Genomic DNA, 25,475 nt, shown 5'->3' on the forward strand with positions numbered 1-25,475 from the left:
GGCTTAATATTGAAGATATTTGACTAGCTGTATTCTGAATCTTTCGCTGCACAATTGAGGTTTGTTAATTTGATGTGAACCAATGTTCTGTGAAGTGTGACTTATCAATTCTAAGGTGAATTGTTTCCTCTAGCCAGGATACTGTCAGTGGTAATGATTGCTTATCCACTAATTTTTCTAGTCCATTTAGATCCAGTTGTTTGATTCCTGCATTGTCCTACTGTCCGACTAATAACTATTTCAAATCTGTTCAGACATTCTTACGTACAGAAATTTTTTGAAGAGACAATTGTTAACAACCTTTCTTGTAATTGCTTTGGCTACAACTTTTCAGTACTGAATTGATTAGTTACTAACTTTTAAACTTATTTGTGACAATTACATTTTAGAGTACAGAGATGTAAAAATCCTTTCATGTTTTTCTACTACTAGTAGTTGAAGAAAAAGCTTCACTTTTTTTTTTTTTTACTGCTGTGATGTGAGCATCGCAACACTACAGGATTGGAGAGAAGGACAAAATAGTTTTTTTCCCTTTTTTTAAATGAACCACTGTGCCTATTCCATTTCTGTGGACATTACAAGATGTAAATATGTTCATAAAAAAGCAATTGTCTGTCATGTCTCCAGCATGGCAGTGTGATTTTAGTGATGGTGCGTTGAACTTGTGTTACTTCACTGGGTCAACAATTGCAGTCTCATTTTGCCAGAACTCTTCTGTGGTAGAACACTAAACTGTATTGATCTTTCTGTTTCTGTGAAGAAATACAGTTACCAACTATTCAAATGATACTGCAGCGATGGGTGTATATACTAGTGGTCTTAAGTGATTACTATGAATAGGTTTATTACTATAAATTGATTTTTCTTATTTTTAAACCTTACCTGTTTTACAAGTGACTGGGAACTAATGAAACAGCGGTCGTTCTTCTGCCTTGAACTAAAAGAAGTCTGTCCTGGAAAGTTACAGTATCTCCTAGAATTCACCATAGTTAATTCCTGTGTCTTTTCCTTCTGTACTAAGTGGCAAAAACGCAGTTCAGTGCTGGAACAGCCATTATTAACTTTAGTTATGATGGTGGTTTGTATTCGTCTTTTGAGGAGAAAAGGGGAGGTGAGATAGGAGGGGACACCTGAGTATCTTCAAAGTATACATGAGCAAATTATATTTGTTCAGATATATAAATCTCAAGATTTCTTCTAGTTTTGACACTGATTCACTGTTTAAAGAAGTTATTTATTTCTGTTCTTCTCAGATTCTGTCTTACAAAATATTTCCCTTTAGCAATCTATGTAAATGAGAATGTTCAAGAAGGGAAGGATGATCAATAGAGTTAACTGGCTGCTTTGCATCTTTTAGGTGATCTTAGGTGTAAAGGAAGAGACTTATTTAAAGTAATGTAGGTTCCTAGAAGGCTATCTTGATTTGTTGACTGTTATTCAAACAGAATACAGATGTCTAAGGCTGGTCATTTCAAATTACTTCACTTTAGGAGATTCCCAAGTTGCATCTTAGCTTGTATAATTATATTGATCTCTTTAGGTGACTGATTTAATGCATCCTAATTCAATTTCTTCCCCAGTATATGTAGAAGTATTATTATACATTTGCATTTTATTTGTAATTGATAAACATTATTGACTTACCAGTTTCAAATCAGGGCTTCGTAGTTAAAACTTTGAATTATCTGCTAAGATGTCTCAGTCATAATAGGAATATACTGCAGAATTTGTTCTGCAGATATGCATAGAGTCATCTTCATAGAGTGGTGGGGGAAGCAAATAGAAAGCTCTTGAATGAATCGATGGCAAAAAGAAATATAATTGGTCTTCAGCATTCCAATAATATTTACTCAGCGCTAGAACTTGAATGGTTTGCTGTCTTGATCAGGTGTTGCACAGTAAGAAAAATGACAGCTGCTCAAGCAATTTCTTATCTTTTTGCCTCTTGAGACAAATGTGGTGCTGGCTGTATAGTTTTGCCTTCAGGCAAAAACTCATCGCTAACCGAGTTGGGAACTGACTACTGTAACGTATTTCTCCAGAGGGTATGTGACCCAGAAATGTATCCGAAGTTGACGACATTTTCTGAAAATGCTAAGCATTGGCAGCTTTTCTTGAAAACTTTTTGTGAATTATTGTTGATTTGCTGAACTAGACAAAGGGCTGATATAACTTTGCTCATCTTACTGTTTCTTAACTTAGCTTTACTTTTAGTTAAAGAATGAGGTGTGCAACTGTGTAGATTTTGTGTTTATAAGAAGAAGCAGGGAGTGCAAGAGACCAAAGTAACAGAACAAGAGTATAAAGTATTTTCAGTCTAGAGTACGTAAAGCCATGAATGTAGATTCTATATTTAGATATTTAAAGTGTCCAAAAGGAGAGGTAACTTCTGTACCATTTTATCTGCAAGTAGGGTTACAAGTTATGACAAATAGGTAAAAATCATTGAATGGCTTGGGTTGGAATGGGTGCTGAAGATTATCTAGTTCCAAACCCCTCCCTGCCATGGACAGGAATGCCACCCACTGGATTGGGTTGCCCAGGGGTTGTCCAATCTGGCCTTGAACACCTCCAGGGATGGGGCATCCACAACCGCTCTGGGCAACGTGTTCCAGTGCCTCACCACCGAGTGAAGAGTTTCCTCCTAACCCCTAATCTGAATCTCCCCTCTTCTAGTTTAAAACCATTCCCCTCCTTTCAATCAACCCTTCCCTAAAGTAGAGGGCAGCACCTCCTCCCCTCACATAATGCAGGATGTTATTCAGTAGTGTACAGTGTTTAAATATTTCACAAATCATCATTTAATTAGTTATTTTTATGTCAGGGGACAAACTTTCTACTGAAAAAAACATTGCTAGCATATTCTTTCTACCTCCTCATGGTCTGATTACACACTGATTTTTTTTTTTTTTTCAACAAGCAAATGGCTTAAATATTTATTGACAGTTAATTGCTAATACATGCTGCAATTGAAGCACACTCATGTATAAAATAAAGGTTTAAACACAGCAAAACAATAAAGTTGCTTCCTCTGTATAGACCTGTGTTTTATATCTGAAGGCTTGAACCTCTCTGGAAGACATTAATGCATAAATAATTAAAAAAAAATAAAATACTTTACTGTAGCTTTATATGTGACAAGAACATGTTCTAACTTAAAGTATAAAGACAAATCAGGCAGCTACTTCTTTCTTTCTGTCTTAATATCTTGTTCTTCTTAACCTGTTTTGCCTTTCTTTCTTCCTCTCTGTGAACAATATGTGCTTTTAAGCTTAGAAGTGATAAAAGTATGATAAAAGTATGTTTTACCATACATGCATTTATAGCTTTTTACATTAGTAGTGATATAAAGACTAGCTGATTTGTTGTATAAATTTTGATGTTGCAGAATCATTCAGGATCACAGTAGGTTTCTTTCTCTTCTATATAAACATACTAATTGCCACACATTGTCCCTCTCTACTCATAGGTAGAGAGCCAAATATATTGAAAGTTTCTCACTAAAACAAGTCCTAGCATTGCTATTTTTAAGCTACCTCAAAGTATTTTGTAGAATCTGAGATTTTATTTACAATATTACCTTGCTTCTCCAGTAGAAAAAAAAGGCATTTTAGTTGCTAACACCTGTATCAATTGAGTTTACTAGAAGGATAAGTGGGATGAGAAAGTCTCCTGTTTATGGAATTTACAGTGGGAATATATTAGTTACACAGGACTTGGCATTTCATTTAATGGGCTACTTATCAAAAGCTTTTCCTTTACTTAAATAATCCGTGTATGTGGAGTTTGTATTAAGAAAGAAGGGAGATGCCTTGCTCCAAAAATAATTTTGAGGGAATAGATTTAAGAGGAGCAAGAAGATACAGGTTGAACACTCAATAAAGAATTAGTAAAGCTATTCATGTGCATTTTATTAATTGTACCCTTTCTTCTGTGTCTGAATGTTATCTGATGGTAAATTCTGGAACAAAATGCTGTATGAAACTTAAAGCAAAAATTGGGGATTGTCCTCCACATATGTATTTATAAGTATTTAACATAAAAATAGTTGTCATATATTTATGTCACATAGTGAGACATACTACTCTGGAGCTGGGTGTAGGGGGACAGATGTTTTAGAGCCAGGGAAACCCCAGGGTAAAAGGCCTGCTATGAGCCAGAAAGCTCCTGGGAGAGAGTCTGATGGGGCTTGAGGGGCCAGCCCCAGTCATGGAAAAGGCAGCCTTAGGAAGGGCTTGTGAGCAGGAGCACTATGACCAGGGCACCCAGACAGGGACGTGGAGGGTGCGGCAGTTTGTGCAGTATTTTGTGTGGAAGGATGTGTGGGAAGAGCTTTACACCTTCCTTGTTGACTGTGCAAGCTCCAGTAACTGTTGCCTAGAGGGAATGGTGGGCACTGGTCTTAGGATAAAGGCTGAATTTCGAGCTGGGGTGTCTGCCACTTCCACCCAGACAGCTGCTGAAGGGGAAGGCGGCATGAAGGCAGCTCTGACTGCAGGAAGCACCTAGACCTTTCTTTTGAGTGTCAAACCTGCCTCTGTTGGTGGTTTTACCCTGCTGGGCAGCTAAACTGCACAACAGCCACTGTCTCACTCCCTCCTTCTCAAAATAAGAGTGGGAGAAGAAAGTATGATGGAAAGAAAAAAGCTTAGGGGTTGAGATAAGAATAATAATGATAAGGGCCCCCAGTACAAGAAAGATATGGACCTGTTAGAACTTGTCCAGAGGACAAAGATACACAGAGGGCTGCAGCACCTCTCCTATGAGGTGCAGCACCTCTCTCTAGGACTGTTCAGCCTGGAGAAGAGAAGGCTCTGGGGAGCCCTCATCACAGCCTTTCAATAGAATTATAGAATATCCTGAGTTGGAAGGGACCCATAAAGATCATAGAGTTCAATTCCTGGCACCACACAGGTCCACCCAAAAATTCAGACCATGTGATTAAGTGCACAGTCCAAACTCCAACAGGCTTGGTGCAGTGACTACTTCCCTGGGAAGCCTAATTTAGTGTGTGACAACCCTCAGTGAAGAACCTCTTCTTGATGTCTAGCCTAAACCTCACCGGCCTCAGCTTGACACCATTCCTGTGGGTCCTACCACTGGTGACTAAAGAGAATAGATTGGCGCCTGCCCTTCAACTAGCCCTCATGAGGAAGTTGTGGACTGTGATGAGGTCTTCCCTCAGCCTCCTCTTTTCCAGGCTGAACAGGCCAAGTGACCTCAGCTGCTCCTCATATGTCTTCCCCTTTAGGCACTTCACAATCTTTGTTGCCCTCTTCTGGACACTCTCCAACAGTTCGATGTCCTTTTTGTACTGTGGTGAATACTTAAAGGGGTCTTATAAAAAGAATGGAGATGGATTCTTTACTCGTTTAGATAATGATAGGACAAGGGGGAATGGTTTTAAACTGAAAGAGGGCAGATTTAGATTGGGTGTTAGGAAGAAGTTGTTCCTCACTCAGAGCGTGGTGAGGCACTGGAACAGGTTGTCCAGAGAAGTTGTGGATGCCCCATCCCTGAAGGTGTTGAGGGCATCCTGCAGGACCAGGCTGGATGAGGCCATGAGCAACCTGATCTAGTGGGCAGCATTCCTGCCTATGGCAGGGGGGTTGGAACCAGATGGTCTTTAAGGACCCTTCCAACCAGAGCCATTCTATGATTCTGTGATAATGTAAAGGGAAAATGAAGAGATGGGGAAGAGCAAGCAGGCCAAGTGGGAGCAAAGGAGGAATGGGGGAGGGAACAGTCATTCTCTGCTTCTCATAAATGAGTGATGTTTGGCCATGTTCTGGGAAGCAGGGCCTCAATAGGTGTAGCAGTTGTCTGGGAGGACAGATGTCTTCATAAGGAGAGCCTGCCAACCCTCCTTCCCCTTCCTCACCTTTTATTGCTGAGCATGACACCATAAGGCATAGGATATCCCTCTGTTTGGTTTAGGTCAGCTGCCATGGTGATGTCCCTTCCCCACCCCTGGCCTACTGGCTTTGGGGGGGGTTGGAGAGGGTCTTGGTGCTGTGCCAGCACTGCTCAGTGATAGACAAAACACTCGTGTGATACCAATGCTGTTCTAGCTACAGGTGCGGAGCACAGCACAATATGGGCTGCTGCAGTGAAAGTTCTATGCCAGCCAGACCCAGTACACTTGGAAAAGATGCCTCCAGGTGGAGGACTTCCTGCAGTTCGGCCACCTAGTGAGAGGTGGTGAAAAGGAGGTGCAGGAGGTGGTCAGAAGGCTAACAATATCAGGAAAGCTGAGGAGGAGGTAGGTGGTTTCATACATAGTCTGCAATGAGCTCACAGCCAAAAACCTCCCCCTTGAAACATCACAGAAGGGAGTGATACCAAAACCCCAGAGGAGTGGAAGTTTGTTATAGCAAGGACCAGCAGGAGGAAGAGACTTTCCCCATTACTTGAGGTATCCTTGCAGAACTGTTCCACTGCTCTGGGGACTGCAGAGGAAAAATCTGTCATGTCAGGCTTGCCAAACTGGTGAAGAGAGCTTTAAACTAAGGTTGCTCAAGGAGGTGAATCTCAATTGACCCAATGTACTTCTTTGAGGAGTTAGAGGTCAGCAGGGAGAGCACCTGAAGAGCAGCACAGAGAAATTCTAGCCGCTTCACCAGATGAAACAGTCTCATTAGGGACCAAGCTTAAGTGCCTCTACATAAACACACAGCATGAAAAAATAAATAAGGGGAACTGGAAGTTTTAGTTAAATCTTACAGCTATGTTATCATTGGCCTCTGTAAGACGTGGTGGGATGACTGACCTGCTTGGAGTGTTGGGATAGGTGGTTTGGGGCTCTTCAGGAGTGATGGGGAAGGAGAAGACATGGGGTACTCCTATATGTTAGGGAATGCCTTGACTGCAGGATGCTGAGCGGTGGTGATGAAAGGGTTGAATGTCTCTTGGTGAGTCAGGGGAAAGGTAGCAAGGCTGGTGTTATATATAATCTATAATAGACCATCCAACCAGCATGAAGAGCTAGATGAAAGATTATACAAGCACCTAGAAGTCTCCTGATTGCTAACCCTATTTCTCATGGAGAACTTTGGCTTTGTAGATGTTAGATGGAAATAGAGTACAGTAGAGAATAAACAGTCTAGGAGATTGCTGGAGTGTGTGGATAACATCCTCACAGGTGGTGAGTGAGCTGATGAGGGCAGGTGCCCCACTTGACCTGTTGTTTGCGACCAGGGAAGGAGTTATGGGTGGTGTGATGGTTGGAGGCTGCCCTGGGCACAGTGATCATCAAAATGATGGTTTTTGTTCCTTGTTGAGGTAAGGAAGGTGATTAGCAGAACCGTTACTTTTGGTTTCCAGAGGACGGTCAAAGGCACAGGAGCAGACTGTCCCAGTGTGCTGAACGTTGAGCCAGTAGGGGAGAGGAATAGCATGGCTGAACAAAGAGCTTTTTCTGCAGTTTGTGAAGAAAAAGAGTTCAGGAGCTTTGGAAAAGGGGGCAGGCAACTCAGGAGAACTGTAGAGCCATTGTCAAGCTTTGCAGGGAGTAAATTAAAAGGGCTAAAGCCCAAATGGAACTCAATTTGGTTAGCATAGTAAAAGACAATAAAAAATGCTTTTGTAAATACATCAACAGCAAAAGGAGGATTAAGGAGAATCTCCATCCTTTATTGGATGTGAGGGGAAATGTAGTAATGAAAGACGAGGATAATGCTGAGGTACTTAATGCCTTGTTTTGCGTTGGTCTTTATTAGTAAAGCCAGTTGTTCTCAGTGTACATAGCTCTCTGAGTTGGAATACTGACAGGGAACAAGATGAAGCCCTTATAATCCAATGGGAAGCTCTCAGTGCCCTCCTAACATGTTTTGAATGTTCATAAGTCCATGGGGCTGAGCAGGATTCATCCAAGGATACTGAAGGAGCTGACAGGAGTGATCGCCAAGCCACTTTAAATAATTTATCAACAGTCCTGACTAACAGTGAGATCCCTGTTAACTGAACGTTAGCAAATGTGACTCCAATGTACAAGAAGTTTGGAAAAGAAGATCCAGGGAATTACAGGCCTGTCAGTCTGACCTTGATTATGGAGCAGATCATCTTGAGTACCATCCTATGCAAATTGTCAAATATGTGATGACTGGAATGATCAGAAGCAGTCAGTGTGTGTTTCTGAAGGGTAGGTCCTGCCGTACTGACCTGATTTCATTCTATGACAGGATGACCTGCTTAGGAGATGAAGGAAATGTTGTGGATGTCATTTACCTGGATTTCAGTAAAGCGTTTGACACCATCCCACAGTATTCTGGAGAAACTGGCTGCTCATGGCTTGGACAGGTGTGCGGTTTGCTGTGTGAAGAACTGGCTGGAAGGCAGGGCTCAGAGAGTCCTTGTGCATCGTGTCAAGCCAGTTGGCAGCCAGCCACCAGTGGCTCAGTTCTTGGGGACAGTTTTGTTCTAATGTTTTTACCAATGATCAGCATGAGGGGTTTGTACACCCTCAGTAAGTTCTCAGACAGTACCATGATAGGTGGGAGTGTCGATCTGCTTGAGGGTAGGACGGCTTTGCAGAGAGGTCTGGATAGATTATATCGATGGGGGCTGAGTTCAGTCACAAGACATTTAGCAGTACAAACTGCCCAGTCCTGAACTTGGGTCATAACAACCCAATGCAGTGTTATAAGCTTGGAGAAGAGTGGGTGGAAAGTTGCTTGGCAGAGAAGGACCTAGGGGTGGTGGTTGATAGCCAGCTGAACATGAGCCAGCAGCGTGCCCAGGTGATGAAGAAGGCTGATGGGATCCTGGCCTGCATTAGAAATAGTGTAGCCGGCAGGACTACAGAAGCGATTGTCCCATTATACTGGTGAGACTACGCCTTGAGTACTGTGTTCAGTATTGGGCCCCTCACTACAAGAATGACGTTGAGTTGCTCAAGGGTGTGTGGAGAAGAGCAACAAAGCTGTTAAAGGAACTAGAAAATAAGGCTTATGAGGAGCAGCTGAGGGAACTAGGGTTATTCAGTCCGAAGGAGGCTTTCTACAACTACCTGAAAGGAGGTTGCAGTGAGAAGGGTGTTGGTGTCTTTTCTCTGGTGCGAGGAGATGGTATTAAGTTGTGCCATTGGAGGTTTAGATTGGACATCAGGTAGAATTTCTTCACAGAGAGGGCAGTCAATCATCAGAACAAGCTGCCCAGGGAAGTGGTGGGATCACCATCTCTGGAGGTATTTGAGACGTGTGGACATGGCACTAGGTTTAGTGATGGGATTTGGTAGATCAGGTTGATAGTTGGACTTGATTATCTCAAGGGTTTTTTCCAATCTAGATGATTCTATGAATCTCTATATTGTACAAAATATACTACGTCATATAATTTACTATATTACAGTTGCTTGCATCTGATACAACAAACTGCCTAGATCAGCATTTGGATTACTTCAGTAGAGAACTTCAGAATATCACATCAAAGGGAGATAAGGCTTTTTTTTTTTTTTTTTTTTTTTTTGTTTGTTTGTTTGTAAGAAGAAAAGAGTAGAAAGGATGTCTCTTGGAAGATGCTGAACTCAGGAAATTTCATGTATCATATTTGTTACTACTCAGTAGTTTATAGTAATAATAAAATGTGAACCCATTTTCTTTGGTCTGTTTGTATATACAAGCTTGTGTTTTTCCCCACAAACTCATCTTTAACTTTGCATTAAGAAAGAAAACTCTTAGTCAATGCCCAAAAATGTGACCCATACTCCTTTTTACATGATAGAATAATAGTTTCAATGTAAGAAATGGTTGCATCAATGACCTTCTGTAACATGACAAGTGACCACTTACAGCGAGAAAACATTTCAGAGAGATGATTGCCTGAATGGCATTATCCAACTGAGATACGGTAAGGACAGAACATAATATAGAAATGAATGCTTAACAACAATTAGTCCCTGGAGTGCAGAAAATACTAGTTGAAAGTGGAATTTGTAATTTGTTTTGAAATAAAGGACAGATAATCTTGATGAAAAGGAGTTGTTTTAATTAAGGACAAGAGAATAGCAAATCACTGTTTTTGCAGATTATAGGATGATACAGTTGATAACGTAATTTAACTACTGTTCTTAGTTTTAATTTCAATGTTGTATACTGAATCATTGCTCTCACGTAAAGCTTAAAAATTTTAATGCTTTCATTAATACTTCTACTCATATAGTTCTGCTACAGTAATATATATTTAAAAAAATGTTAGAATGAGATATTTCTAAGCATGTGCAAATACATGCTTAGTAGCAGTTATTTTTTAATTAGATTGTTGTTAGTGTAGAATTAACAGACCTTTACACTCCAAATTGGAGCTCAGTAATTTTTTACTGTTCAGGAAACTCTTATCTATAAAATTATTTACTAGTGCATGCTGTTTATAGACTACTCATAAAATATCAGATGGATGTTGATTGCAGTCTTCTCTTTATAGATTGAAGTGTGGTTTCTGATGTAGAAGGTGCTTCTTGGATAGGAAATGTTTACTAATAATCAAAGTGTGAAATGAAAACTTTTAGATAGAAATGTCTAGCAGTGTTTTTTAACACGACTATTTATTATTACTCTTCAGAAATAAAGCGTTTTTTGATGAGCTTGTATTTTCTGTATGTTAACAATAATTCTTATTTAATCCTCTGCTTTGTGTTCCACAGCAGTACCGAGCAGTCTTATTTCACTATCAATACAGATAGATCTCTTTGCAGCATCCCAGTTTTCACTGGAAGTAGCTAGTTTTTTTTTTTTGTTTGTTTTGTTTTTTTGTTTTGGATGCAATTATAAATTACATCAGGGTAGATTGTTTTTAACAAATTTCAAAAATAAGGTATACATTTTAATATGTAGAGTGTGCTATCATGTTTTGAAGTATTTTAATACTATTTATAAGAAATTACAGCAGTAATACTGAAACTATTGATGATGCTCTAAGGGTGATTTGGCCGGTTAGGTTGTGATGTTTATTGTAACCTTACCGGGCTGTTCTTGCGTTAAAATACAAGTTCTGGCTTTAGTTTCTTTGTACGGGGACTTCTTTAACAGATGGTAGCAATGGATGATCCCAGAAGCACTCAATAAAAAAATGAATTTGTAATTCTGAAAGGTAAAAATGAATAAAATTCACTTGAAGTTTAAAAACTGAACAAGTGTAATTCAGTTTGTCAAAACAGCTATTTCATCTAAAGGGAATATAGTTTGATCAGACTTGGATGGATCACCACTCCACATTCGGAGTCAGTACATACTCCTCATTAAATTAATGTTTACAACTCTTTGACAAGATAGTCCTATTTTTATAATGATAAATGGTTTACTAATGACAATTCAGATTTACTTAGAATGTGCTAGAATGCTTTCAATGTGTTCATCACTAAGAATCTCTCTTTTATTTCTAGCAAGACCTCATGACTTCTTTGATGCACAAACACTGGATGCTATAAGACATCGAGCCATCTGCTTTAACCTCTCAGCACATATAGAAAGTTTAGGAAAAGGCCACAGTGTTGTATTTCATAGTACTGTAAGTATTAAATTATGCATTGTTTGTTACCTGTGTCTCTGAAAAATCTAATGGTGTGTACCTCTTAGTAATGCAGACTTTTAAGTAATAGTGTGTATTTTACAATGTTGATTTTCCCATTTCTATTAGTAAATTAAGTTTTTAAAAGTGGTGTTAGTAGTAGTTCTACGTCACAAATTGAATAGTTTGCAACATTTCTTGTCTGATACGCTTCAGGAAATACCTGACAGCAAGTCTGTTTGGCAGAAATAAATACAGTTAACTCTTCTAAATAAGAATGCAATTCAGATGGCATTTTCATGGTCATGAGTCACAGTGCTTATTTATCACAAGGAGTTCTCTAAAAGTAATTGTATAATTGAATATTTTAAGATGTTGATGTGAAATTTATGTTTACTTCTTTTTCAGCTTAAAAGATGTCATACTTACATAAATATATTGTTGTTCCTTTCATTTATTTATTTATTTATTTGATAAACTTCCACCCAAATGTCAGTGAAGTGCAGGGAGTCAAGTACCAGGTGGGGAAATGTTCTTCAGTACTATTTCCATATCCTTTTTTTTTTTTTTTTTGTTAATTTCACCTACCTGTGAATGGGATTGACATTAGTGTTCATTTAGAAAAGTTCAAAAATAGGGAAACAGGTTCTGAATTGGGATAGAGGGATCAGAATTTCAGAAACCTTAATACTTCGTGTTTTCTTACTAAACTGAGAGAGATAGCATATAAGACATAGAGACTCTTCTTTAAGAAGAAAACAATTAAAGGATGGGACAAAACAAGGGTCTTTGTAAATTGCCAGACTAGTGTAAGATTAACTGCAGTCCAAGGAAGGAATGCTGTGACTGCTCTCTTCTCAGCTATGGCTTAATCTTAACCAGTGATTCAAACTATTGAACTGTCATTCTCTTTCCATAAACAATTTTATGTGCATGAAACTTAGTTTCCTCCCATTCTACAAGACTGATGATTGTTAGAGATCTCTGTAGACTGTTAGACATTTTTCCGAAAACATTACTGCTGAACTCCTGTGCATTGAGCACCAGCTGCAAATGGAGATTTAAAAGTGCCTTATTTTGTTGTTATTGAATTTAGATCTCATTTTCGTTTCCCCGGCAAACGCAGAATTTAAAATTCTTCGAGAAAAGCAGATTGTCTTTCAATTCACAGCTTGATTTAATCTGAAAGGTTATACAGAGAGACGGTTCAGTTGTGGAAGCTCACCTCTGTCTGTTGTAATAATTCATAAGGAGATGGAATTAGAGGGAAGAATGTGCTCTAGAAGTGCTTTGAATTAGCTTGGAGGAAGCAGTGCAGACCCTTTTAGTTCATCCATGCTTGTGCCACTCAGGATGGTGGGGGGTTGATTAGATCTGAAGACTAGAAATTACTTACGCCTCAGCTATGGGAGAATTTGTTTCAGTGGCAGAACTGCTTTAAGATTCTGGCCATACAGTGCACTTTGCTACCCCGTTAAGGTGCTGCTACACTTGTGTGGAGCTGTGCTGACATTAGCTTTGCAGATGAAACCGCCTAAAATTTGCTTTAAAATTAAAAAAAAAAAAAAAAAAAAAAAAAAAAAAAAAAAGCAGCAGTCTTATGGATGTACATTATTGTACTGAGCTAAAGGTAACCTCAGATGCTAACAGATTTTACATAATTTATAAGCATTAGGAGATTACATTTGAATGCTCACTGGTTAAATAATGTCGTATGGTTTGTGTGGTCTACCTTTAGATGAAGAAAAATGTAGTTAGCAGGGGCATTAATTTGAAAGGTGAAAAAGGTGAAGATCGCTGAAAACTGAGGTAATTGGTGTAAGTTTATTTTTTTAATGCAGCATAAGTATGTCAGCATAATGCAGTATTTTACAAGATGGATATACTGAAAATTTTCTAATGTAAACAATTTCTATGCAGTCACTGTACATAAATCAACTTTTTTTTTTGAACCCATTCTTTATAGACATGGAGAATTGTAAAACAGTCATAAAATTGTTTTGCAGACATGTTTTTGCTATCTACAGTTCACCTATGACTCCATTCTGATTTTATTTTTATGATGAGCTTTTTTATTGGTATCAAATTCTTGCTATATTGATTCTCTGCACTGTCATGTGGAAAACGTCAAGCCATTTCTATTTAACCTGAAGAGCAGGTATAAACTTGTTAAAGAATGTACCTTATAGGTTACTACGTCTTTTTTTTTTTTTTTTTAATGGATAGGATTAATTCTCTAAAATATTTTCAGAGATTTTAGTTCAGTAATCACATGCATTGATATTATTTACATACATTCTGACATCTTAACATTTTGAAACACAGAGAATGAATAAAGATGCAAGAGGGTGAAATTTGTTTCTTTTTCCAGAAGAGGTCAGCAGAACTCCACTTCTCATTTGAGACAACTTTGCAGGTTTCCTCTATGGAGATAAATTCAAAATAAAATTTCTTTTCCTTCCAGGGACAGTGCATGAAATTTAGATAATATAGTAATATATCAAGTAAAACTGTATTGTGCATCTACTGGCTATGTTTTTTAATGTAAAACTTAAGTGGACTTGAAATTACTACTTTGTAGAGAACTTCATAAAAAACTTCAGAGCAAGAAGAGCAGTTACTGCAGACAAGCTAGGTATCTTCCATTTCAGTTGTAACTTTCACAGACCTGATTGCAACAGTAATTATTTTTGTCAAAATAGTGATTCTTTTCTTCAGTTGGCCATTTTTGTCTACATCATAGCTGCATTTCTGACTCTAGCCTGCCTAGGAAATGGTAAAATTCTCATTACACTAATTATAGTTAAAGCAGTATATTTCATATCTTAAAAAACAAACACAACTTTAAACTTGACGATTTTAAAATACATTGTGGAAGAAGCAATGATAGTTCTATATAAATATTTCTGTTGTCTCCTAACAGCAAACATACTACTTTAATATTAAACAACACCAGAGTATTTAGCAAGGATAAGATAATCTGATAATATGGAGAAACAGTCTGCAAAATTCACATTGGATGCAAGTGTGTCTGTGAAAGCATCTCTAGCTCTAATTGTCATAGTTTGTGTTGTGTATGATTAGCTCTTTTGTTCTGAAAAACTACATTTTTTTTAATTCCCTATAGTTAAAAGTTACTTTTCCCTCACATTAAGCTTCTTTGTGTGTAATGTTGTTACTTCAGTTACTTTTTTTGGGGGGGGGATGGGAGGGAGAATGCAGAGAGTAAGTTTTTACAAACATCTCTTTTTTTCAATCTGGTGATGGCAGTACTGAACAGTCCTGGGTTTCCTGAGTTTTGTACTGTTTATTTCTGAAAATGAGAAATTGTTAATGTCAGAGCTGTCAGTTTATCCATACTATTTGTTGTTCTTGGTGTTAGAGAACAAAGATGAGTGCAGATCCTGGGTGGTTTGCACAGGTTCTCTGTGAGGTTCTGGAATCACCATGTGTTACACTGTAAATCCCAGTAGATGCAGGAATCCCATCTTTAATTAGTAATTAGGTATAATATATATGTGGGGCTTGTTTATTCTGGTTGGTTTCCTGGCTCATATTCTTAAAGTTTTACATAGGATGAAGAGTGGTTTGTGGAGAATATTTCTTCTCTCTGACTGGGATATCGCTGGTTTACTATGTCCAAATAATATTTCACAAAGTCACCTGTGAACTTTTTAATGTGATGCTTGTATTACATGAGAGAACATCTGCCTCTCCTTAAAACCTGAAAGTTAATATGCAAATGAACTTGACAGTACAGAAAAATGTATGGTTTTGAATGGAAAAGCTGGTGAGCTTTGTTTGCCCTGTAAAGTGAGCTATAATGTTATTATTTGATTCCAGGCTCAGGTGCTCCAATCTAAAGCAAAGAAACTGAGTTTGCAGAATAAGAATCTGAGTTCTGGGCAAAGGTTAAAACTTAAAGTTGGAAGGGACTGGAGAACTGCTCTCTAAATCTTTATTTCAAAAAAAGAGGTCAGGGTTTTCATCCCTGTTCCAGACTTAGCAAAACGATGTATTGAGTTATGGATATGGCTTGAGACTTGTGAGGAAAAATAGTAGCAATAGTCCAAATAGCTAAATATAAGAACCTGATAATATTTTTAATGGAAAAGTTGATTAAATTTTGTCTAATTGGCAAAGATTACTGGAAAAATGATTTTTACTAACATTTATCTACCGTATCCTATTATTACAGGCTCGTAGCATGGTTTGAGTTGGGAATTGAAAGATTATCTAATTCCAACCCCCCTGCCATGGGCAGGGAGACCTCCCACTAGACCAGCTTGCTCAAAGCCCCATCCAGCCTGGCCTGGAACACTTTCAAGAATGGGGCATCCACAGCTTCTCTGGGCAACTTGTGACAGTGCCTCACCACGCTTTGAGTGAAGAATTTCTTCCTTATATCTAATCTAAACCTACCCTCTTTTAGTTTAAAGCCATTACTCCAAGCCCTATTACTGTACTCCCTAATAAAGAGTCCCTTGTCAGGGACTCTTCTGAATTCACGTAACTCAGTGCCTCAACACTTCTCTCAGTTCATATCTGCTAGTATATTTATACCTTCAGATACCTCAAATGTATCTGTATTAATAATCTTGCTGTTAAATCCATGGGTACTTCTCTCTGGGCTTTATTTTTGTTGAGAAGATTGCTGCATAGTTGTAACAATACAGCTGGAAACAAATTTGTGAATTCCTTAAAATGTCATGACTACCTTTAACTTACCACAAGAGACTAAGTTTAATTTACCATGATACTCAGTTGTGGAGAATTACTTTGGTTGATGCAGTTTATGGACTTCAGTACTTTATGTTCCATATGCTACATTTTTGTTAAGATTTTTTTCACGAAGAACATTTGCCATCCTGCCATGTTTCTATGCTTTAAAAGCTCTATAATGACTTTTATTTCTTTTTTGAGGTTATCTGCAGTGTTTGTATGTATAAACTTTGAAAGATTTAATAAATCTGCCTAGCAGAGCAAAAAGTAGGACTGATGTTTGAAGCAAATCAGAAAATCTGTGTGCCTAAACTGTATGGAGTATAGTGACATGTTGGAAAGGAGGAGCCAGGGGCAGATCAGTAGAAGCGGAAGCTTTTTGTGGAAGAAAATTGTCTTTTTCTTGTTTTCTTGAATACCATAATATTTTGGGTTTATCTTTCAAATGACGTTTTTTGATGAGTATATTTACACCTGAGTGAACAGATTCATTTTTTAATACTCTGTATATTTCTAACATTAAATTTTGACTAAAGATTGGTGTTAAGCTTCAGGGTCATACCCCTGAAAACATTGTTCTCTGTGAGAGCACTTTATATGCTTCTCTACTGTGAACTAGTATACGAAACTGTAAGAAAGGAGTTGTAATTTCTTAGTTGGAACTTTACCAGGGGAATGTGTATGTTCTGCTTAAATATTGTGGATTGTCAACAGGTCTTTGAGATGTCATTTGTACTCATCATTCATATAACAGTAGTAGTAACATACACTCTACAGTATTAAGGTCCCTGTTATGTATGCGTTAGACAATTTCTGTGAGCCTGTGAATTCTTCCAAGGAGCCTTTGCTTCATTCAGTGCTTGGCTTAGACGTTGAAAGGGAATGAATAAAGGTTACCTAGGAAGTTATATATACGATGGTTTCCAGATGTCAAAGCATTTATGAGAGAATATTTCCTTATGTCATACTAGAATTAAAATATAAGCTGCATTAATTTCTGATTCTCTGTAGACATTTTGTGAAACAATATGAATGTATTCATAAAGGGCATTTGTGAACCTCATCTAAGAACGTGTACACCTCAATTTTTAGGCTGCTACTCCAGAAGCTTTGAACCGTTTTAAAGCTGACTGTGTATGCATGTTTTTTTTTACAGCACCACTTAGTAAGCAAATACTAAACCAAAATTTTAATGAAAACACCAAACCATGCTAAGAACTGCTTTAATAGTGACATGTGCATTCTACCTATGTATAGAATTAATGAAGCTGTTAAGAAGTAAAACAGTTTGCATTTTCTGAATGCCAGTTGAACATGAATACTTAATTTGAGCAAGAAAAAGAGTGGATTTGATTTTAATTATGATTTATGTAACTATTATCAGGTAATAGCTAAAAGAAAAGAAGATTCTGGAAAAATAAAACTCTTGCTTCATTGGACACCAGAGGACATGTAAGTATATTGTTAGTGATATGATAGGATTTAAACGGGGAAAGAGTGACAGTGGGGTAAATGAACTGTTACTAAATTGTTATGCCTTTTTTATGTACTTCATGTTTTTTTGTTTGTTTGTTTTAAGTAATTTGGAAGTTTAAAAAATAAGCAACTGTGTTGTACTTTTAATTGACTTCAGTTTAGCTAACAAATCTTTAGATTCTGTTACCAGTTCATGTAAACTTTAAGCTGTATTTTTTTAATGCATTTGCCACTATGGGTATAAATAACAAAATCTTCTAATTATTGAATGGGGGAATTCAGATTGGTTTTGCCAGCCACATACGTACATTGGAAAGTTTATCACTGAGACAGCTTTTTTGCCCATTGATTTGTCATGATCATCAAATATTTTTAGGCACTGAAAAATTTCTAATTATCGGTCTAATGGTAGAACTGCAAGAATCTTTGCATAGGTGCTACAATTTAACAGTGAAATAACTGTAGTTAGTCATTCAGAGTGTCCATCTCATATTACTGCTTCCTTGGGTTTTCCCACTGAAGTTTGGAGTTTCCTTTCCACCATGTTTGTTTGCTTTTTCTCTTGTTTTTATCCACGTTCTGCCCTTTTCCAAGTAAGTTGCCTCTTAATACAGAACATGAGTGTTGCCCTCAGATAGTCTTGGGATATATGGAGTAGTAACTGAAATACTTTAAAAAAAAAAAAAATAATAATAATTTTTCTACTTCATTGAAATAGCTGAGATCTACTTTCCTTCTCCTGACAAAGGAAAGAATTTATATGTAAATATTATGATCTTTACTATATGAAACAATAGAACAAATACTTGCTTTCCACTATGCTCTAGGAGAGCAGTAGGCAGAGTAGTTTTAGGAGAGGCAGTATGAGAAGTAGTTCTAGCAAGTGTTGCATGATCCATGTTTTCCACAATTTTAAAGATAATTACTTTTTCTTTTAAAGGTAAGTATAATAGTTTATTATTGGGTCCACATGTCTGCACACAGGTAAAGTTATTGAGATACTAAGATTGCATTAAGATAATAGCTGCATAATTAGGTGGGATGCGCAGGTTTAGAGGTTCATTCTTAAAAGTAAAGTTGTTCTTACCAGGAAAATATCTCTAACTTGGTAGGACTCATTAGATAAGGATTTCTAAGTTTCAGATGAAATAGTCTTAGTTTTTGCAATTAGAATTTAGAACAAAGGAATCTTGTTAGATTCAGTGCTCCCTTTTAAGTGATTGAGTGGGAAGGTGATGCAGAGCCTTAGTGTAATAAACTCTATCTTTTGCTTTGCTGAAGTGGTTTAAATTACTCAGTTTTCTAGTGTCCCAAATTAGTCATGTGCAGTCGTGTGAACTCAGCAATGCGATTCAATTATAACTTTAATCCCTAGAAGAATAGGGTTGCTGTTAAGTTACCTGCAGCCTTGTTTGGCATTTTGTTGCAATTTTAAACTGTGGCTTTTTCATCTCTCTGCAGCACTTACAGACTACAAGTTTCAGTTAAACTTGGGAAAGAATAACTGAAATATTGTAGTAAAAAATGTCATTCTTTGCTGCCTTTTAGGTCAGCTTGGTAATACTGTTTGTATGTCATCCGTTTGTCTTACGAAAGGAATGTACTCATGCTTTAGAAAAATTGAATACGTTCATGATCATTATTTTCCATCGTGCTGATCTGTTCATCAGCCTTGCAGATGGAGCCAGCAATAATGATTTCACCTTTTCATATGTGAGTCATTTTGAAACTGTTAAATTGCTCAAGGTTTTCTGTATATTAAGTATTTTTTCAGGAAAAGTAAATAGTCTTAACCAATTTCCTATTTTACTCCTTTATCACTTGGATTTTTTTCAGATCAGGGATTTATCCTGATTTTTTTTTTCCCCTTTTCAATTTTTTTTTGGGGGGGGCAGTAGTTATTTTACTGAGTTTCAGTGTTTATATTTCCAATGATCTTTAGCAAGGTGGGGATTGGGCTTTTCTTCCAAGCACCAACAGATAAAACAAGGTGAAATGGCCTCAAGTTGCACCAGATGTTCAGGTCAGATATTAGGAGAAACTTCTTTTCTGAAATGGTTTTGCAGCTTTGGAATAGGCTGCTTGGGGAAGTGGTTGAGTCACCATGCCTGGAGGTCTTCTAGAAACTGGTAGATGTAGAATTTAGTAGCATGGTTTAGTGGTGGACTTCAGTACTAGGTTGGATTGTAGAGGTCTTTTTCAGCCTGAATGATTCTATGATTCCGTGTGAAAAGCTTTACTTCTTCTTTTTTTTTTTTTTATCATTTTGTATCTTCAGCATACAGTTTCTAATTAAATTGTTTTCCTAATGTTTCTTTTTATAAAAAGTTGATATCCACTTTTTATAAAAAGTTTTATAATGTTTTTTTCATCTTACCCGAGCCATATTAAATCTGAATAGAGACATTGCATCCTGTTTTTTTTTTCCACCTTCATTTGAAAGGGGGAAATAGCATCACAGGAAAAACTCTTTTTCCTTCTGTGATAGAAGTTCTTTTAACCAAAAAATTGAAGTTGAATTGCAATTAACTTTCAGTGCTAAAAAAGACAATTTCCAGAAGTCTGTAAAACTGCATTTATATTTGGTTGGACAAACAAACGCACACACACACACACAAAAACTGTTTAGATAGTTTTAGATGTTGTTGTTCTCAAGTTGAAACTTGTTTCAGAATATTAAGGTTCTTAATTACAACCTTTTTCCCCAGCCTGAAATATTTTTTTTTGCCCATGGGTAATAAAAATAAAGGAAAAATACTCATTTGTTTTTATTTTTATTTTAGAGATGGGAATTTTTTTTTTATAAGGCACTCATGATCTCCTTAAGCCCAGTGTCTCTCAACAACCTGACAACCTCAGTAGGGCCTTAAAAACTTAATTTGCGTTCCATAAAAGAAGGCGTAATGCAATAAACAGCTCAGAAGCAGACAGGTTTGGTTTCAAAGATGTAAAGAACAAACTGTAGATCAATGGGTGAGTTAACCTCCAGCCTTCTTCCAGCGGTTTCATTGCAAGTGCCACTGAGGCAACGTGTAAAGACTTTTCCTTTAATGTGTAAAGACCGAGTTTTATTTTGTCTCACAATAAAAACTGTTACATAGCCAAAATACTTTACGATGATTGCCTGAATTTCCTCAGAAGAGAATTGAAAAATTAACATCAGCTACGTAGGAGCATTTTTACACTGAAAGCTTTGACCTTGGAGGAAGCAAGATAGTGTGACTTGAAATTCAGTAGCTGAAGTTCTTGCCATTCCTTTCCTTTTCTATTCTTTGACAGCATCAGATCATTTGAAAACACTTTATTTTACTAGGTATGAAAGATATGTTTAGTTCCTGATACCATTTCCAAATTAAACCATTAAAATGAAGGTTGTAGTTTTACTGCAATACTGTTATCATTGTGTATGTTTGTTTTAATATTCTTCTGAATTAATCTAAATTCTGTTTAGCATCTTTTTCATGCTGAGAATTTGAAAGACTTTGAGGTATAATGTGTAAAGATTGGCTGTCTCTTCCTCGCTCCAGTGAAGGTGTTTTTTATCCAGTGAAATGTGGTGATTACATTTAGAAACTTCATATGTACTAGTTTACCGCATAATTTTATGGTAAGAAAAACAATTGATCTTTTTTGAATATTTTTATTTTATTTATTTATTCATAGTCTGCCTGATGTGTGGGTAAATGAAAGTGAGCGACATCAGTTAAAAACTAAAGTAGTTCATTTATCAAAACTACCAAAAGATACTGCCTTGCTTCTGGACCCAAACATATACAGGTAATGTCCTAATTTTGAAATTTTCTTTACTTAAGTATAGTCTTAAGCCTCACTTAACTTTTTGACGTTGGGAAATCAGGATTGTTAATGTATTACACACCAGAACAGGGAGCCTTAATCCTGTCAGCGTCCAGTAGTTAAGTTCTGAGGTCTTAAGTTGTTTCAGAATTAACTTCTTGAACTGAACTCTAGTTACTGAGAAACGGGGAATGTGTGTATTTACCAAGTGTATTTTACTTTTTTGTGCTTGGTGTACAGAAATTCTAGTAAAGGAGGTACATACAGTGGAATCCTGAAAGATCACTTCTGTTAAGATCACATACTGGTTTGTATACCAATTTTTTTAAAGTCCAAAATTATCTTTACATAATTTATACTCAGCTGTAATACATGCAGTATTACCTTGAAATCTGTACTTGTGTACAAGTACTGTTATTTTTTTAATACAAAATTCTTTGGAGGGGGACAGTACATATCACATGTCTTTAAGCTACATTCACATTTGTGTTTTTAGGACTTGATTGGCTTCTAATCCATCTTGTTTCTAATAATTTCCTGATTTTCCCCCCTCTGTATTAATGTGTTCACATAATTGTCAGTACCCACAGTTGTATGTGTGTACAGTTTTTAAAGGTAATCTGAAATGCTTAATTCACTCTTAAGTTTTTGAAGATGCAAAGATATGTGTTTATAGGCTTATTTAAAAATGCATGAAAATGGCTGGGGAGGGAGGAACAAAAAAGCCTCAACCAAAGTTCATTGTTTCTGTGTTTGTTAACATCCAATGAACTAGTGTCTAAAGGAGTACCTAGAATGCTAATCTGAGGTTTTGATATGCAATAAGCCTTTCAGTTCACCTTTAATATTCAGTGTATTTCACTAATCAAATTAATGAAAGCTTGGTTTACAATATGAAAATAAATCATCATGCGTGCTATCTTTTAAAATGTAAGTATTTAAAATACTTACTTTAGTGTATGAATTATTATTGTTAATCGTAAATCATACAAACGTTACGAGCAAATTGGATTGTGTATTATAAAACCACCTAACACAGTGACTGTTTTATAACCTAATCTGGGTGTTAATCGCCTTTATATTGATTACCATTGTAGAACTTGCTATATTGGTTTGATTTGAAAAGAAAAAAAATAACCTTTAAAAATAAAAATGATCTTTGGGATGAAGTCCATTGGGAAAAATGAACAACCCTTTCTCCCTCTTCTGAATAAAATTAACGTCCCTACACATAATCTTTTACTAGATTTTTTATCAGTATAGATCAGTATGTGATTAAAAAGAGCTTTGGGACTGACTGGGGGAGATCAAAGCTATAAAACTGAAGACCAAAATTTTTCACAGAGGAAAAAGTGGCTAGGAGAATTCAATCACAGTTATTAATGTCATGATAAAATGCTGATACTAGTAGAAAGTTTGAAATCATCACCTGAAATATATGCTAATTCGGGATCATATAGAATGGCTTTTAGTTATAATCAAAATAAATGAAAATAGATTGTATATAGTCATGATTTCATAATATACTCAAGCAGACTTGGATTTACAACTCAGGGTCTTTTTGTAAAAGCTGTTCTATCTTCTTTTCCAGAACAATGCCCCAGAAGAGGTTGAAGAGGTAAAAAACCAAGCAAGTGGGGACACCTGCAGTCTTAGTCACTGACAATGGATTTAGAAATAAAGTTGCACATTAGTCAAATCCCATCCTTTTTTCTTTTTTTTTAGATAAATATTTATGCTTAGTGTAAACATTCTGTGAATGAAGTTGATGCTTCCGTGGAATATATTAATATATTACTGTATATCCACATTTTCATGGAATGGTACAGTGGGAGACTGAGCAAACACTCTTCTGGCAACTTAGTGGAACAACTAAAAGGCTTTGCATGCTTGCTTCCTTAAGCTGCTTTTTTCTTTAGTGAATACAGTAGTTTATATTTGATGAAAAGAATAAGTAACCATCATCATTTACTCACAATTCCCAGGAGAACTGTTAACAAGCTATCAGGCTTCTTGTCAATATTAACAAAATATGATATGCCAGACAATAAAACAGCTAGCAAGGGATTATCCTGTTACCCTTTCAGTATGGTGAATAGTAATCATTTGTCATTTGTAACCTCGTGTCCTTTCTCAGATCCATAAGATATGTTTAATTATAATGTTTAAAAAAAAAATGTTGATGGAATGCTTGTCTTTTCCAATCAACTACAAATACACATAGTACGGTTTAAAGATGTTAAGAGTGTTGCAGTATGTCTGATCCCCTTTTCAGGAGTAGTATAGTATGTTAATGAGATCTTCTCTTATGTGATCTGTATCAATGGACGGTTTTTGAAAAACCTCTACTTAGCAGTTAGTGTTACTGGTGTTTTATTTTACTTTTTTTTTTTTTTTTTTGTCCCTGTAGAACCCCCATTCACTTGTAAAGTATACTTTTTTATTTGGCCTAATTTTTTCTAGATGTAAAGAAAATGGTATTTTTTAAAAAAAAATCTAGAAAATCAATCCTTTATGCACCAAAGTTGGCTTTGAAAAGGAAAATAAAATCATTTTCTTGCTTAATAAGCAAGAAGCCATGGATTTTTTTAACTGACAAATAGAGATGTGTCTAACCTGTTAGTCTTTGTATGGAGACAAAAATGTTGCATATAGATAATAGGACATTGCTTGTAAATATTTCAGCAGATTTGTAATATATTTTTATATTATGAAATGTACTGTAGATGTTTTTCTAGAGGCATGAAAGTTAAAATGTATATATTATGGTAGAAATAATATTGAAGGATATTGTAATTCACTAGTGCTGCCAGAAGAATTGTTTAAAAAAGCACCTTCCTTAACAATAAAAAAAAAACTTCTTTTACATACCTAAGGGACTATATACTACTGTTAATATCTGTTGTAAGAACAAAAATGCATTGAACATCCTTCCCAGAAATCTTAGAGGGATGAATAGTACCCATAATTAATTCATGGCGCTCCTTTCTAATAGTGAACAAGAAGTTAGTTTTTTCCTTGCTATTGGAAGGAACTAATATGTAAAATTTGTATGGATATATGCAGTCAAACTGCAGAGTTAGTCCTCCTTATTGGGGAGGAATTTACTACAGTGAAACTAATAACCAGCAGTTTTTACACTAAATTTTTATTAAATAGAATAAAAGTTAGAAGTAACCCTTTGGTTGCAAAAGTGAGCATATCCTAATATAATACAAATGCGTTCTGCATTGGTACTGACACGAGAGTCTTGCTTAGCACCAGTGGGTTAAAAATGTTACTTATATACATGAAAAAGTCTTATCAAGCAAAATAAAGTGCAGATTAAAAGCACCACTAATATAAGATGTTCTGGAATGGTTGTTTAATAAGGGTATTATTCATAAAATCTGTAGTGATGTGACTTTATTTTTGGAAAAAAAATGCAGTGTTTTGTTTTTATTTTTATTTTTATTTTATTTTTTTTGCTTGAGCACTTCACCTACTGCTTTTTCTGTACCTATAAAGTAATCCGCAATCTTCGTTTCTTTTATGAATTTGTTATAAAATTGCCAAATAGAAGTGTTTCAGATATAGTTTGTATTTGTATTTTTTTAATTTTATTGCTTCATGAGTTTCTTGTAAGTCATTTATAATTGACAGATGATTGTAGACCTTGCCTGAGTATTTTTTCTAATAAAACAAAGCAAACAAACCTCACAAGCTTCAAAATTGTAAGATTTCAATGAAGTTTTCAAAGGTAAATGTAAGCATGTCACTGTCTCTTATTTTGTCCCTAAGTGGTGAAACACACTTACGTATTTAATTACTCACTTGATGTTTTCATAATACAACTTCTCTCTTGGAGGGAAAAAAAATTAAAGGTTTAAAATCGAAACACCTGGGAACAAATAGATATGCTGGGATTAATTAACCTTGTCATAGTAATCAAAAGGTAAGTGGATTTCTGGCAATTTTAACTTGAATTCATCCAAGTGAAT

General features: G+C 36.2%; 1 protein-coding gene across 1 annotated transcript in view; it reads left to right on the forward strand.

Annotated features, from left to right (window-relative positions):
- AEBP2 (AE binding protein 2) overlaps positions 1–25,041 on the forward strand; it is a 56,006-nt gene extending 30,965 nt beyond the window's left edge. The window contains exons 5-8 of the mRNA XM_032198601.1: positions 11,378–11,502; positions 17,609–17,676; positions 21,364–21,477; positions 23,087–25,041. Coding sequence (XP_032054492.1) covers positions 11,378–11,502; positions 17,609–17,676; positions 21,364–21,477; positions 23,087–23,117 — 338 coding nt within the window. The 3' untranslated portion in view covers positions 23,118–25,041. The remainder of the gene's footprint in view (positions 1–11,377; positions 11,503–17,608; positions 17,677–21,363; positions 21,478–23,086) is intronic.
- The last annotated feature ends 434 nt before the right edge of the window (positions 25,042–25,475 follow it).

The sequence above is a fragment of the Aythya fuligula genome, chromosome 1 (genome assembly GCF_009819795.1).
Source record: "Aythya fuligula isolate bAytFul2 chromosome 1, bAytFul2.pri, whole genome shotgun sequence".
Taxonomy (NCBI): Eukaryota; Metazoa; Chordata; class Aves; order Anseriformes; family Anatidae; genus Aythya; species Aythya fuligula.